Genomic DNA, 16,887 nt, shown 5'->3' with positions numbered 1-16,887 from the left:
GGAGGAAGCTGAACACATGCCTCATCGGTATGGTAAGGAGTGAATAATGTTATTCATGTTTGAAGAAATCTGTGAGGGAGATGGAGCCTCGCCTACAGGCAGATGGATGGCAAGGGCTGATGGCTGACGTGCAGCAGCGGGTTTTCTTTGGTGTAATGATGCTCTTGGCACGTATGACCTACGCATCGCGCATGTGAGGATCCTCACGTAGGCCTAGAGCTGTATGGCTCGAGGCCTACGCCCTCAGCTCTGTCTTACAGGCAAAGAGATGATGAACACAGATTAGATAGATGGATAGATAGATAGATAGATAGATAGATAGATATCACCAAAGGGGAAACTACAGTAGTCACCACATGCCAACACATACTAAAAGAGGAAAAAACATAAAACAAAGCAAGCAGTTTGTTCATTGTGAAGCCTTTCACATTGGTGTGTAAAATCAATGCATCTTCTATCACAATATGATAAAACATGTATACGCCTGTACAGCTGACTAGATCAGTCTGTCCATGTTGGACACTTTCGCCTCAAAAAGCCGTAACAGCTGAGAGCTTTCTCTCTTGGTTTTTATTAGAAACTATGTTTATCAGTTATTTATCAACTTGAAACTAAAAGAGTTTTTGTTTTTCAGCTAACACTGATTGGACACTTAAACTATCTTCAGGGTTTCACCTTCGACTGAAAGTTCATCTGCTTTCAACTCTTATTCTTAACTGCTTTCATAGACAAAGACAGATGACCACATCTGAGTGTGAGATATTTTGAGATGCCTCCAAATAAAGCAAAGCCCCTCTTCAAACTGTATATCTTCCTAAAAAGCAATAAATATTCATATTTGAATCCCCAAAGACTTAAAATGAGTGAATTTGAAATTAGAATAGGTTACATTTGATAAAGATCTCTGGAATATTTGTGACAAAATATCAATAGAACTGTGGCAGGTTTTTTGATCAACGCATGAATAGTTGCCTGTAAGACAATAATGAGGGTTTATACATTCCTATCATTTCAGCCTCCACAACATCCTCTTATTGGCTGGAGTTTGTTGAAAGCTGCGTTCTGATTGGACAGTCTCTGCCTGGGGGTGCCCCCTCTACTCTGCTGTACTCTGTCCTTCATCCTTCATGTCCCTCATGTCACAGCTGCAACTTCCTGCATTTGTCTGTTACCCCTGTCACTGCACGTATACAGCAACATCCTGGTGAGTTTTAATTTCTACTTTCAATACTAATGCATTCAAGGGTTTAGATCAGTAGATGAGAGCATGACACTTTTTCATATTCACTTCATAGAGTTTATTAGTCTAGCTCGTTACGTCTTTATTAATGCATTTTCCAAGCGCTTTGTACATTGTTGTTATTATTTTAGTAGGCCTATTTCTAAGAATGATGTTTTCTTAAAGCCACATATCAATTCACAACGGAATAGAGTGGCATCATAAAAATGATCTTGTTTCTCCCGAAGTGTTTTTGGAGGCCCAGTATTTGGCAACTCCCAGTACAATTAAGTCATTCAGAAGGCTTGGCAAGGATGCGGAAGTGCCGTCGCGAGAGGCTGCTAAATTATTGTATTACTACAGTAGGATATTAATGCGGTGTAAATGTAAGTACAAGCAGGAAACAAAACATATCGCTGCCAAAACTGGTAATATTTTGTAACGGCTGTTTGTCGGTGTTCGGCAGGAGTGCTCCTATGAGAAGGTTATGACAGTTAAAGTCACAGTTATTCGTCATGACGCAGTTTTCACCAGTAGGAGAGCGTCTCAGGTTTAAATAGATTTAAGTGAGTTTCAGGGATCCTGAAACGCAGTACTTAGATCCTTCACTTGAGTGAAAACATCAGTACAACAAAGTCCTCGATTACAAGTAAAAGCCCTCAAAATCCCACTTAAATAAACGTATAAAAGTATGATGAGCAAAATGTAAAGTATCAAAAGAAAAAACTCGTTCTACAGAATAATTGCTCCTGTGATGCATTAGGGCTGCAACTAACGACTATTTTCATCATCAATAATCTGTCTATTATTTTCTTGATCAATTGATTAGTTGTTTGGTCTGTAACCAACAGTCCTCAAACCAAAGATAAAGTGCAGTGTGACAGACTAAAGAAACCGGAAATATTCTCATTTTAGAAGCCGGAATTAGAGAATTAGAGAAATGATTATCAAAATTGTTGTCAATTAATTTAATAGTTGGCAACTGATCGATTAATCAACTAATTGTTGCAGCTTTATATATTATAATGTATAATATTTGATTATGAGGGTTGCATCAGTGTGAGTATTTTGATGTTGTAGCTGGTGGAGGTGAAACTCATTGTACCCACTGTATACTGTTGGGTAGTTGAATTTATAATAATGCATCAAATTTTATGAGCTGATCATGTACATCTACATGTAGTGGAGTATAAAGTAAGAAAGAAATAGAAATACTCAAAATTGTACTTAGGTACAATTTAAGTTTTTAAATATATTTTCATCATTGTTACTGTTATTGCTACTGTTTTCATTTCATATCTCTTGATATATGGAAGGTGAAATATAACCAATTCATAAAAGAACCAGAGTGAAAACTCAAAAACCTCAAAAATAAAGAAATATACTGTATGAAGGAATTAAATACAACAATTTGCTCAACTGAATTTCTGATGGAGTGGAGAAAACTCTTATTAAATTGCTTTTAGACTGTGTAGGCAAATCTTTGGGACATAAAACTGTTTTTAAATTAGTGAAAATTTAAAAAAATAAAATACATCAGTTGAATGAAATAAACTATAAAAATATCCAAATTAATAGAAACTTTTACAGATTGTTTCAGGTCTCCTAAAAGTAGTTTTGACCTGGGTTTCCAGAGGTCCTTTATGGGGTTTTTAGCTTCCTGGATGAGTTGTAAGAGTTCTTGAGTGAATTCCAAGTGTCCTTTGGAAGGTTCCAGGATCTCCTGAAGTAATTGCTGCTCTTTCAGGGGATCCAAGGTTTTCTTTGATAGGGCTCTGTTGTTCATAGAAATTCCAGGGGCTCTGATGGCATCCCAGAGACCTTGAAGAGGTTCCATAGGTCATTGGGGTCTTACATAGGGGTCCTTGGGGAATTGAGTTTTTTAGGGAAAGTAGGCTCTCTCATAACATTTCCTTCACAAGATTTCCTTTTCAGATGTGGTGAATTTTGTGTAAACATCTTGTGGTTTGATTTTGTAAGACTGCACAATCTACTTCTGTGTCCTTTAGAAATGACCCAATATTGGTCTCTACCTTTCTTTCTCTTCTTGTCTCTTTTACAGTCAACATGACTCACGCGTATCCCTTCCTGACTTCTGAGCAGAAGAAGGAGCTCAGTGAAATCGCTCAGAGGATCGTAGCTGCTGGGAAAGGCATCCTGGCAGCCGATGAATCCACAGGTACCACAGACTCACTGTGTGACTTGCAGAGAAGAAGGAGGCAGTAATGAATGGCAGTATTTTTGATGAATAACTCATTATCGATATTGTGACAGTATTGTAGGGATGGCTATTGATGCTTTCAAAAAATATTAACACAATGAAATTTTTGATAAATAATCATCAGTAATGTGGATATAATGACTAAGTGGGTAAAAGCACTTAGTCATTATATCCGCATCGTAACATTGTAACATCATGATATAACGATATCCAAAATCTAAGATGATGATGATCTAAGATGATCTAGTTTCATATCACGATAATGATATTATACTGATATATTGCCCTGCCTTATCAACCACAATGACTGACCACAGTCCAGTTCAGCAACACAGTGATCAGATTAGAAACAGTTACAATATTACAATAAAATTTGGATACTACTACATTATTTAACCTTAACTGCTGAGTTAATGTAATTTACTCCTGGTGTAAAATCACTTACACTGTAGTTGTCTTCTAATTTGTACCTACTGTATTGTAGGTAACATTTACAAACTGCATGTTTACTCCCCTCTGTTACCTGGTCATATCTCCAGTTGTGGGCTGAAAAGTTAGAGACAACAAACACACATTCTTTGCAATTGCACATTATATGTTGTGGACAAAATAGCAGAAACTCCTGACCTGGCCTCGGGACTCCCCAAGTTATCACCAGATAAATCTGAGGGGTAGGTATGATTTACCTATAAAGGGTCAGAAGCTTTCTACAAAGTTTGGGGACTCATGAGAGACAAACTAAAAAGGATTTTCAAACTCAAAACAGCAGAGGTGGAGATATCCTGATTTTAAGGCCATAGTATCCCTCAAGCTCCAAAAACACAGGATCCTACACATCACATAGTGTTAGTTGATTTTTAATTAGACTCCCTCTGTCAGGTAAATTCTAATGACTTTCAAACTCCAGTTTGTAATGCAGATTTTCTTTAAAAAATTGTTGAGTCTCTAACTCCACCCACCCAACCTGTTTTTACCTGGCACTTCAAGGCAGTGTGGCCAAGCGCTTCCAGAGCATTAACGCTGAGAACACAGAGGAGAACAGGAGGCTTTACCGCCAGCTTCTCTTCACTGCTGACGACCGGGTCAAACCTTGCATTGGTGGCGTCATCTTCTTCCACGAGACACTCTACCAAAAGACAGACAACGGCAAGCTCTTCCCCCAGCTCGTCAAAGAAAAGGGAATGGTGGTGGGCATCAAGGTGGACAAAGGTGTGGTTCCCCTCGCCGGCACCAATGGAGAAACCACCACTCAAGGTAGAGAGGTGCTCTTTGTTATACAATTGCAGTTTCACAATGAGGGCATGACAAGATACATGTGTTGTTCTGGAACATTTGTGCCCTAAGCAATTATTGACAATGGTATTGTCAACTGATGGGATTTACTGTCATCAGGATGTGAAGTGGAGGGATGCTGCAAGTTTAAAATGAGACATCATGACAATGAAAAATGCACACTTTATATATACTTGAGCATAAATTCATGCTTATTTGCTTTGTTTTTTTTTAGAGTGAAATTAAAATATCAATATCAGTCTCATGTATGTGAAAGTACTCCACCAATTTAGCATTACACTCTTATCAGAGTTTTTTTTAAATGGATCAAATTGGATGCAGGAGAACCAGAGATAGTCTTTTTTTATTTTACATATTCTTCTTCCTTGTCAAAACCTTCTGCCTACATTACCCACAATGCAGCTCTACCACCAACAGTTTGAGCAGATGCTAGGCATCGAAAATTCATTCAAGTAAGAGAAGTCTCACTGGTAGTGCTCCTTGAGCAGAAAGTGTTTGCTCTCAGCTTCCTTCTCTTGCTTCTTGATTCATTCCTCGTTCACACCCTCTTTCATCACTCAAACTGCCTTCTCTGCTGTGTCTCTGTCAGGTCTTGATGGGCTCTATGAGCGCTGTGCTCAGTACAAGAAGGACGGTGCTGACTTCGCCAAGTGGCGCTGTGTGTTAAAGATCACCTCCACCACCCCATCCAACCTGGCCATCATGGAGAACGCCAATGTGCTGGCCCGCTACGCCAGCATCTGCCAGATGGTTAGCCCCACACACACACACACACACACACACACACACACACACACACACACACACACACACACACACACACACACACACATACACATTTACATTCCCAGCTCTACAGCTGTGAAGAACTCATTGAGCTGAGCTCACCTAAACACTATTTCTGCAGTGCAGTGATGTAACACAAACAGCTTTCAAACAGCTGTTACACAACTCAGCACACTGTTGGCCCATCAGCTTCTCTTATTACTGTGTACCAATTAGTACACAAGAGAGGATATGCTATTGTCTGTTGCCATGACGCTGGTTGCTGTGCTCTTTACAATCCACCTCTAAATGCCCTCCCCCGCTGTCCCCCTTAGCATGGCATTGTGCCCATCGTGGAGCCTGAGATTCTCCCAGACGGTGACCATGACCTGCAGCGTTGCCAGTATGTGACTGAGAAGGTGAGTGATGCTGGGAACACATGGACGGGATATTATCCCTGCCATTGTGCTCCATCTCTGATATGATAGGTATTGTATTGCAATCTAACTCTGATGAATGCAGGAAAATGTAGTAATCTCCCTGAATCATGCTCTCAAAAAAAATGTAGGTAAGGTAGGTAATGTTCACACAGCATAATTCACCACCATGCAGCAACCTCCAGAGCTGAAGAGAGACTTTTTTTGTGTGCCCTGGCATGATACATGTGTGTACCGATTTTCATACATGTAGGTTTAACGTGCGGTGGGGGCTGCTTCGTTGAAATATCGTAGGTGGTGCTGTTGAACCATTCTGCCACACCCATGCCTGCCACCTCTACAGTATTACAGACTTTAAGACTTGACAAGATTATCTATCAGGTCTCAACGAAACCAAATGTCATTTTAATGAGGTTTAATCCTTAATTACACAGAATTTATTTTTTGTTAATACCCCTATTCTGGAAAGCACAGTTATCAATATCATCCTAATTTACTTCATTGCCAAGTGAATGGAAATCAGAGTGCCTTTTTCTAATATTTCATAACTGAATCTGATTCCTTGTTCTCCCTGCTGCTGCAGGTGTTGGCAGCTGTCTACAAGGCTCTGTCTGATCACCATGTTTATCTGGAAGGCACGCTGCTCAAGCCCAACATGGTGACTGCTGGACACTCCTGCCCCAAAAAGTACAGCCCTCAGGAGATCGCCATGGCAACTGTCACTGCCCTGCGTCGCGCTGTGCCCCCCGCTGTGCCGGGTGAGCCTGCACAGATAGATATACTGTGTCTACATATGTTTATGACAAATAACTATTCCCACCTGACCCACTATTCCTTTGTGTTCACCTCACTCAGGTGTGACCTTCTTATCGGGTGGCCAGAGTGAGGAGGAGGCCACCATCAACCTGAACGCCATCAACCAGTGTCCTCTGCACCGACCCTGGGCCCTCACTTTCTCCTACGGCCGGGCCCTGCAGGCCTCTGCACTCAAGGCTTGGGGAGGCAAGAAGGAGAACGGCAAGGCCTGCCAGGAAGAGTACATCAAAAGAGCCCTGGTGAGAAGTTTGTTTATCCAGATACAGTAGGACAAACCTTGTATACTACGACTACATAAACCATTCCTTATTCTCAGCTTGATACAGCACAATTTGTGTGTGAAGTATTGAGATCTTTTACATGAGAAACAAAAGCAGTATTTCAGTAAAAAAAAAAAGTCCTAAAGGTACAGAAGCATTAATAGCAAAATATTCTGAGTTATCAAAAGTAAAAGTACTCATTATTATTAATGCCTTTCAGAGTTTCCTTCATGTAGTATTATTGGGTTATTATTATTATCAGTGCATTCACGTGTAATTGTATACTTTCTAATATGCAGCATACTAAATAAGGGGTTGATAAGTGGTAAATAATTTTATTAATGGTTCCCTGCAGATGTGTTTTAAGATATATAAAAATATTCTGCTTTGGATAATTTGTTTCTGATTGTTTCACAAAAAAGATTTACCTAGTTAGAAATTCTTAAAAAGAAATCTCCTCCTTCCTTTATTGATATATCCAGAATATATGAAAATGTAAATATTGTTGTGCGCTGACTTCAAGTTTCGACATCACACTGCAAACTAGTTGTGATGTCACAGTCTGTTCATGACTTGTACAACAGGTCAGGACCACTCATGAATTTCATTGGTACCTCAGATGAAATTTGAAGTACGAGAAAATTGGCGAAATGTCACAAACTCTTACTTGCCACCTAACAACAAACCTGTTTGTATAAGTGCTTCTTGCATGAGGCCCATGAGGAACTAAGGAGCTCATGAGGACCCACAGCTCATTCTGCATACAATTTTCCAGTCATGAAAATTGTAATGAATTTTACGAATGTAATAAAAAACCACACTAACCCAGTTTTTCTTTTATTGCCTCTTTGCTTGGTGTTTCTCCACAGAATAACAGCCAGGCAGCTCTTGGGAAGTACGTGTCCTCTGGAGATAAGGGGGCAGCAGGTCAGGAGTCTCTGTTTGTGGCCAATCACGCTTACTGAAGTCAGCCAGGCTGCTCCTCCTCAGCACACTTCATCCTCATTCCACCCAGTCACTCCCTCACTTTGATAGAGCTTCTCCCATATTAACCAACAGTTCTACATTTTCATTAGTGTTGAGAGCCTAAAAGCGTTCCTGGCTATGATTTGAAAAAGGTGACACTCCAGTTTTATCCTCCTGTCAAGTTTGACTTTTGACTTGTAAAGTCAGTGTTACTGTACCGCCTAACAGTTTGTGTTGTGTCACTTCATTTTGTGTTTGTACATTTAAATCCCACAGAAAGAAAGAGTTAAGAGTTCCACTACAGTCTTCCTCAGTTTGTATTCCATCTCTGGTTTCTGAAATTGTCATAATGATTCTTAACTACACGTGCCTTCATTTCTAAACTGAACCAACAGCAAGAGGGAGACTTTGAAGAGGACGTCATAATGCATGTACAGTATTAGAGTGTATGCACTGGAAAGATCTTTAAATTAAAATATCCCACAACTAATAATTTGCTGTGTTGTTTTTGTGTGCATTTATTGATTTCTCATTTATTCTGATTGTGTTCCATACTAATGAGCAGTCACTGCCGACTATCATAGCTGCACTTCAGAATAGCTTCAGCTAAACTGTAACTTGCAGGGATTCAAAATACAGCTGTGTGCTTTGGGGGCCTCACATCAGCTGATACAGTGGATGACATTCTGGTGTGACCAGTCAAACAATGAAGAGTCACCCATCAATAAATGAATGCAGGGGCAGAATAGTCAGTCATTAAATAAATAAAGACAGTCCAAAAAAGAACCTCCACACAAATTAAATTCAACTCTATCCTTTTTCATTTTAAGGTCTATGTCTAGCTTTCACCACTAGATGTTATAATTCCATTATTTGAGGTGGTTCATCATGATTTATTGCTGTCACATTGGTTGTTAGATGTGGTGGTTTATTTGATGTGTGCTGTGCACCCTGTCATCAGTCAAACCTGCCATCAGAGCACGAGTCCTGCAGTGGTGATTCTGCTCTTGACAGACTACTGCAATCTGCAAGGCATTCTTTCATTTTTAACTACTGCTAAAATAAATCAAGTCAGTATAAGCTGTTATTAACTTTTTTTTTATCTTCACGTGAATCTGATTGTGCAGCACAGCAGTTGGGAGGATCATGGTTTTGGCTTGTCTCTGGAACTCTTTATGTCACTGAGTCTAAAAAGATTTAATATTCTATGCTATTTTTGTCTTCCAATAATTTTGTGTCGAACTCATATGATGCAAATCCTAAACATCTGGTTACATTTTTAACATACTTACAGTGCTGGAGTATACTATATAATTTAATATTACTGCAACTATAACAGATTAACAAGCCATGATTATCCATTCTTTAAAACACCCTTTTTTGCTGAGGCGAGAGTAGCCTTTTTTGTTAGATTTAGTTTTCTTGGCCCAATTGTATACTTAATTCAGCTTTTCTTAAACAAAAAACAACCAGTATTTAGAGCAAAAAGATGGCTCTCATTATAATGTCTATGGCTGAATACAGTTGTTTGGACTCCACAGCACTTGCATACTTGCAGACTTAAGAGTGCATCCCGGGGAAGTCTACGGGTGCAGAGGGCTGTTCAAATCCACAATTCATCAAGTCCACAAGAGGCCTCAAGCAGACTTTCTGCAGACTTCCAGAGAGTCTGCTTGGGGTGTAGACTTCACCAGATTTCGCTCAGAAGTATTGGCCTACCCATGATCCACAGCAATATAGAAGTGACGATGTAGCCTGAAAGAAAAAATTTATGATTTGAAGATTATGATTATGATTATGATTATGATTATGATTATGATTATGATGATTATTATTATTATTATTGTTGTTGTTGTTATTATTATTATTATTATTATTATTATTATTATTATTATTATTATTATTATTATTATTATCACCAGTCTCATTATTATTAACATAAACAATAATTATCGTAATAATAATAGGCTATTCAACATATTTACTTTTGATGACACCTGTTTTTTAAATTTTTGTTGTGTTAATGTATAGGCTTAATAATGTAGATTTGGATTTTTGGATTTGTCTGTTGTTCATCATCTTTGTCCATCTACAATGTGAAGGTTAGGGTTAGTTACTCAGTTGAGAATTTAATCTGAATAAAACCTAACATTAGCAGTGTTTAGCAGTTCATGTAAAGAGAAAATCTCACTGAACTGCTGTAAAGCAGCAGACCTGGACATTTCATGCATAATTTGCAAAAATCAAACCATTGATTCAGAAAAACACTTTGAAATTAGTTTAAGGGTCAGGATTTCAATCCATCTCCATTTTAGGTCTTAAGCTTTGTTTATACTCATGTGAGACACTGTGGTGTGGGCCTCCACAGATGGTTTGTGGATACAAGCATGCACAGAGGCGTTTATGCTCAATGCGTTGTTCATTGCAGTATTCTCCGAAACAACAGGGGCATACAAAAAAAAAATTCTGTGAATAAGCAATAAGTCAACGAGTGTTACTGGAAGAAAGTCATTATCCAACATGGCTACATGCATGGAGCTCGTCGTTGCTGAGGAAGAATTTATCTTCTTATGGCTATTAATACTACAAAGGCAATGCAAGGGGAGATGGTCAGTCCATCCCTTACGTGCAGAGAGACGTCTGGATGGGGAATATAACTGGCCGATGCGCGCCTCAGTTCCTTCCACATGTCTGCACACAGCATAAACCTGGTTTTTAGTCTTGTCTCAGAGCACATTTTTATCCCCTCACCACTCTGCACCCTTGCAGAAAAGACGGTAAACATGTTTACATGTCTCATGCTTTCCATGTTCTGCGTCTGACAGCTATGTACTTGCATGCAGACCACGGATGCACACGTGGTTCCATTCATACTTTGGGTCTGCAGACACAAACACAGGGCTGCAGCATGATAACTTTCCAGAGTTGTAAGATCCAGTCTGTGAATATTACAAACCACTGTACAGTGTTTTTCTGATCATCCCCTTGTATTGTTTGCACAGGGCTGTTGTCAGTCTGAATGCAGCTGAGGAGTTCCTGTATGTTGTTGAACAACAAGAACAAGCCAAAATAAAAAAATATAGTACATACATACAGGAGACAAGACAAGCATTCCTGTTTGCTTTTTTAGCACAGTTGGCAGTTGGTGCACTTGCTATACGTACAGTCCGCGGAGGGGTTTGCACAGACCCTCGTGGACATGAATGGATGAAATTAAGTCACACAGTCTAATGTGGGCCCCTGAGGCCACGTGGATGCAGAAAGCATGAATTGGCCAAGGCAACTTCGCACCTTTGGTGACCCAACACATCCTCATAATGAAACGACCACACTCACACACTCCAGAACAACTCATAGGAGTGTTTCCAGAATGACACAAAGGAGCATGTTCTAATATGCTTCCTCTATCAGCAATAATCATAAATTAATAATAATAATCATTCCTTCAGTTACAAGAGGGCCTATGCACCATTCGGTTCCTGGGCCCCAATGATAATTAAAGCTGCAAGCAGCGATGATTGGGCCTTTGCACCTTCACGCATGTCAGAATGTGCTGCAGTCGAAGGACTTTTATTGCAGGCATGCAGATGTGTTCAGGACCAGATTCTTATTGGACATTGCACAAACAAGTTAAATATCACTTCCTGTGTGCACCATGTGGCAGTAGAAAACACCCACTTATTATATATATATATATATATATATATATATATATATATATATATATATATATAATATATATTATATATGTTGCTGTATATCAAGTGTAGACCACACCTTGTAAATTTCATGTGAATCTGATGATGTATGACATGTAGAACAAGAGGGCCTTCGCACTTCGGTCCTTGGACCCTAATAATAATAATAATAATAATAATAATAATAATAATAATAATAATAATAATAATAATAATAATAATAATAATAATAATAATAATAATAATAATAATAATTCCTTCAGGAACAAGAGGGCCTTCGCACTTCAGCGTTCGGGCCCTAATAAGAATAATAATAATAATAGTCCCTTCAGATACAATAAGGCTTTCGCACCACTAGGTGCTTTGGCCTTAATAATAATAATCCCTTCAAGAACAAGAGGGCCTTCGCACTTCAGTGCTTGGGCCCTGATAATAATAATAATACAGTCTGGGGATCACCAGAGAAATTAATATTCATCCTCTGTGGACCATTAATATTTACAAAAAATTTGTGGAAACTCTGCAACAGGTTTGTATATCATGTTTACAAAAAATGTTTTAGCCTTAGGGTGGCAACATGGACCTGCTCAGTAAATGCCATGGCAGTCAGCCCATTGAATTTGGATTGATTTCATCTGAAATCTGGTAGAGATCTGAGCCTGGTGACCAGTCTGGGATGTTTCCTTGCCTCCTACTGAAAGCATGTGGGGAAATTCTCCACTCTTCACCGAAGAGAGCAGGTTGTAATGTAGGTGGCCAGAGTAAATCCAGGGCTTAGAGAGTAAAGGAGGGATGGAAGGTGTGGAGTAAGAAGAGAAGTAGCTTACACAGCCATTGTTTCATCGGAGAGACAAGGGAGAAGCTGTCAGAGGCGGTGTGTGTGTCTTCTTTTTACATCGCCAACAGGTGAGTGCAGAATTCATGCTCATTGCAATACTGCTGTAACGCTGTGCAGTACTACAGTAAAAGCTTTGATTTCACTACCTGTCAGTTCCAACACTGGTTCATGTGGATGTTGTAAAAACCTCTTGAAAACTATTAGTGTCAATTAAGCAACAACTTGAAAACAAATTTATTTGATGATAATGTCATTCTCTAACACCTAATTAGACATTTTTAAAATCTTTTCAGTTGCATTGTGGTAAGTTTTTATCCAAAGTTATACTGTATTGTACTGTGTGTATGTATTTGTTTCTATGGACACTTTGAATAATGCTTATCTCATTATGCCTTCTTGCCATTTTTTGTTTTCACTATAAAATTGTGTAAAATCTGTCAATTTATGTACATTAATTGGTAACATCTGTTATTTCATTATTTCAAGTGATATTACTTTTTCATAGTCAACGCAAGCTATTTTGTGTAAAGATAATTTTTCAAATGATGGTTAATTTGATATAGATCATTACAATTATTTGACTTTTTATAAAATGGAACTAGGTAGTAGTATAATTACTAGAATGTTTGGTCACTAGGTTGGCTTCAGGCATGGTGCCAGATATGGAGAGGATCATTGAGAGCATCATCCAAGGAGACCAGGACACTGTCCAGGTCCTACTGGACGGCTACACCACCCAGGTCATTGATTGTTGCTGTGACTATTGTATCAGTCTGTAACTGGAAAAATTATTTTTTGTAACCATGGAAACAATCTGCAATATTCAAATACACTTTATTGGATGAATTGCCAAAGCTCAATAGCATATTATTGAACTATTACATCTCAACACAACATAATCACAAGACAACAACGTTCATTAGAACATGCAGTATTACACTATTGCAAAATAGAACAAAGAACTAAGTAAAATGAAGGAGACTCATGGCTTTTCTCTTAGGTTGTGCCGGTGAGATACATAGTTTGCAACTAATAGAGCTATTTTACTGTGTCCTTGTCTAAAACTTGTCCAATTCAAGAGGCACTGCCACTCCACTATCCCTTAGGGGTGTGCCCAAATACAAATATTCGGCAAAGCACAAATAGTGAGGATTTTTATACGAATATTTGTTTCATACAAATATTTTTAATATTATTTGTTTTCGGGAAGAAAAAAAACCCATCATTATCTCAGTCTCTCTCTGCGCCACTGTTACGTCTATCAGCAGGTTTCAACGAAGGGAGTCGCATCCACCTGCTAAATGATGCACATTTCCTAATTTGGACATCACTCCTGGAGTTGGGGGTGTTCCCTAGAGATAAAGCTGAGCTACTGACACACGTGAAGTGTTCTCAAGGAACTCTCTATAACTCGTTGTTCCCTTTCTCCTTTCCTCAAAGTTAGGTTGTAAAAAATAGACAATAAATGAAAAGTGAAAAGCAAGAATCACCTTTGATGTTCCTCCCTACATGTTACGCGGTGTGCTGTCTGTGTTTTGGGTGTATAAATAAGTAGAGGTCTGTCTGCAATGAGGCGATGAGTAAAGTTTTAGCTCAGCAGTCAGCGCAGTCGTCTATGATCTGGGAGACTCAAGTTCAAGACTTGGTGTGGGGACCTCCTTCGTAAGGTAGTTTATTCATGAACACTTGTAACACTTTAATTTTCTAAAATTAAAAGCGCAATAAAAACAAAACAGGATTCTTAAGCCTCTTTCCACTTTTATTCAAATACAAATACAAATAATTTTGCTGCCTCAACAAATTTAGATACAAATACAAATACTGGGCTCTCTGCACATCCCTCCTTTTACCTTCTTGGTCACTGTGTGTGTTCCAAGTCTGTACTGCGTGCAAAGTTTAAGGTTTTGAAAATGTAGTGTGTCACCAGTAGAAAAGTGAGAAAATGGTATATCTGCATGGTTTTTGTGTAATAGTCCCACACCAAAGGAAATGGTAAAATGCGTAAAGTACATTTATTCATTTGTCCTCCAGTTTCCTTAACCCTTCTGTTTCTCCGTAGTATGCAGAGTGCTTCTTTTTCAACACTGAGGTGCAGGAGAGAAAAAAGGTCTGTACACAAAGAATATTTTAGTTTCAGCCAGTACTGTATGCCTTTCTCTCCATCACTTTCTCTTCATCAGTTCCATCACTTCTTTTGTAATTTTCCATTATTGCCTTCCTGTATTCTTCTCTTGCTATTTTGTACTACAACCTTCACCCCTGCCCAACCTTACTCCTTTCCTCTGAGCTTTTTCAAGGTCCATCCTTTCTGAGTCCCAGCCTGCATCCACTGATCCTGATGCTCTTACTGTGCTCCAGCTTTGATTAGAACCACCTGTTCAGTCTGAGGCTATCTCTATGGCAGGACATACCTGCTCCCCTACAAGATTCCTATTCTTTCCTTTTATATACACTAGGGATGTCAGTGATTAATAGGTTATTGAGTAATTTCCATTAACATTGTAATCAATTAAAAATATATTAACCAACAATGCAGATGATGAGGGGTTTTAATGTAGTACCTGATTGCACCACTAGGTGGAGCCTCTTACTGTTTAATTAAATGAGGATACAGTGTGTTTGCTGACTGCCTGTAATGGCTGCACAAATTGAAAAACAGCTGTAACTAAGTAGCAAATATTAAAGATTTCCTGGATTGATAAAGTTGGAGCGACAGTATTTATGCGTCCTTGGGAAATTTGTTCCAGCTGAGCAGCTGTGTCCAGCAGCTGGACTAGCAATGCACAAGTCACTCCCATCATGTAGTTTAAATATGTGTCATATCATTTTATATAAAACTTGTCAGACTGAAGTCTGTTGTGGGGAGATAAGGGTAACCTGTTTAATGTTTATTCAACGATGTTACAGGTTACTTACTGTTAAAGGCTGCAGCTCTTTTGATTAAGGAAAAATGGGTCCGATTTTGTTAGTTTTGTTAAATATGTCCAACACATCTAGTCTGATCTAATTTATATCCTTTAATGAAGCTGGAAGTTGTGTTTAATACTTTGGATTTTGTTGGCCAGTGAATAGAATAGAATTTTAAACGTTTTATTTAATTTATAATTCAAGTAACTTGGTGTTTACCTAATTGTTAACGTGCCCGACTATTGAATGAGGAAAATGCTTAAAATTTGTGTCCCTAATACACACCCATATCATCCCATATCAATATAACTGAATCAAGCTTTCACTTTATTGAAAATATGGATCATCATGTGAGCAGATTTGTAAGACATCATCGTCACAAATCAGTATGTAACCATTATGAAATTATGCAGATAAAACAAAAAAACAAAAAACAAAAACTGTGTCCAGACTCATCGCACTTTTTACTCAGGTATACAGAACTCATATAAAAGCATGACTTTGGATAGCCAATCCATTATGCAATATGTTCATTGTATCCTGTCCTACATAGACAAGCACTGCATAAACACATTTCAGTAAAACACCTACACCAAATTCATGAAGGTTCAGTGAAGATTATAACAAGACATTGTCTCTATGCAGTAAAATTTAATATGCCCTGTGCAGATTTTTTTGCATCCTTGAAGTTTAGTTTGGACCTCATTGCATCTGTTGGTGGTTCCATTGCAAGAGTGAATAACAAGGTAAAGGTAACAATGTAAGGAAGCAAAGGGAAAAACCCAGAGAGGGCACCTGTAACTGCTGCTGCTGAACAATAATTCCCAATCAATGTGGCCAAACATTTTCTCTGCATCAGCTAATATCAATTAATTATAATGCTATTTTTGGAATATTTAATGAAGCCCAGTAATCATCTTATGTCTGAGCAGTGTAGTAGAGAATTGCTTGATCACTCAATAAACACACAAAGAGAGCACTGTCAGGTTATGAAATAATGTAATCAAATAATACAATCAGAAGAACAATGCATCATTTTTCTGAGAGACAAAGGATACATACCACCTAACTATCTTTTTTTGTCTAACAAGTTGGCACTCAGTCAGTCCTGGCACAGAATGTGAAAATATCTATAGTTTACCTTACAGGTTAGTGAACAATTGCTTTTCAAATCAACACATTAAAGAGACATAGAAATCTACATAACTATGATTTTAATAATAATAATTATAACTATAACCTGCTTCTAGCTCCTCTGCTCTGGCTCTTCTAACACCCCTCCTCCATCCAGAACTTCATTTTTCTCAAATGCTTGGATCTCAAATTCATTTTTTACACATGCATTTCTGTCATTGTTCATGGATAAAAATGACTGCAGGAACAAGAACTAGAAGAGGTAAATAATTTATGAGAGAGAGAGAGAGAGAGAGAGAGAGAGAGAGAGAGAGAGAGAGAGAGAGAGAGAGA

General features: G+C 38.4%; 2 protein-coding genes across 3 annotated transcripts in view; both read left to right on the top strand.

Annotated features, from left to right (window-relative positions):
- Window positions 1-1,096: 1,096 nt before the first annotated feature.
- LOC121884840 (fructose-bisphosphate aldolase A-like) lies at window positions 1,097-8,470 on the top strand. Of its 2 annotated transcripts, none has more exons than XM_042393875.1 (8): window positions 1,097-1,204; window positions 3,282-3,398; window positions 4,428-4,694; window positions 5,323-5,483; window positions 5,834-5,917; window positions 6,519-6,693; window positions 6,791-6,990; window positions 7,881-8,470. In XM_042393875.1, exons 2-8 carry the CDS (start codon window positions 3,287-3,289, stop codon window positions 7,974-7,976), a joined length of 1,095 nt encoding a protein of 364 aa, XP_042249809.1. In that variant the 5' UTR covers window positions 1,097-1,204; window positions 3,282-3,286; the 3' UTR covers window positions 7,977-8,470. The 2 variants fall into 2 exon arrangements, with proteins under 2 accessions (XP_042249809.1, XP_042249808.1); XM_042393874.1 differs by lacking the exon at window positions 1,097-1,204 and adding an exon at window positions 1,507-1,605.
- Window positions 8,471-13,163: 4,693 nt separating this feature from the next.
- The window catches only part of si:ch211-195b15.7 (synembryn-A), a 28,467-nt gene continuing 24,743 nt past the window's right edge, over window positions 13,164-16,887 (top strand). Inside the window, exons 1-3 of the mRNA XM_042393498.1 lie at window positions 13,164-13,253; window positions 14,573-14,620; window positions 16,799-16,816. Coding sequence (XP_042249432.1) covers window positions 13,164-13,253; window positions 14,573-14,620; window positions 16,799-16,816 — 156 coding nt within the window. The remainder of the gene's footprint in view (window positions 13,254-14,572; window positions 14,621-16,798; window positions 16,817-16,887) is intronic.

Source organism: Thunnus maccoyii, chromosome 18 (assembly GCF_910596095.1).
Source record: "Thunnus maccoyii chromosome 18, fThuMac1.1, whole genome shotgun sequence".
NCBI lineage: Eukaryota > Metazoa > Chordata > Actinopteri > Scombriformes > Scombridae > Thunnus > Thunnus maccoyii.
This window is presented reverse-complemented; position numbering and strand designations above follow the sequence as displayed.

Bases quoted from the DNA above. Each gene is read 5' to 3' on its own strand.
- LOC121884840 (XM_042393874.1), top strand. The intron at 3,399-4,427 runs GTACCACAGACT...TGGCACTTCAAG, and splicing joins GGCAGCCGATGAATCCACAG to GCAGTGTGGCCAAGCGCTTC. The intron at 5,484-5,833 runs GTTAGCCCCACA...TGTCCCCCTTAG, and splicing joins ACGCCAGCATCTGCCAGATG to CATGGCATTGTGCCCATCGT.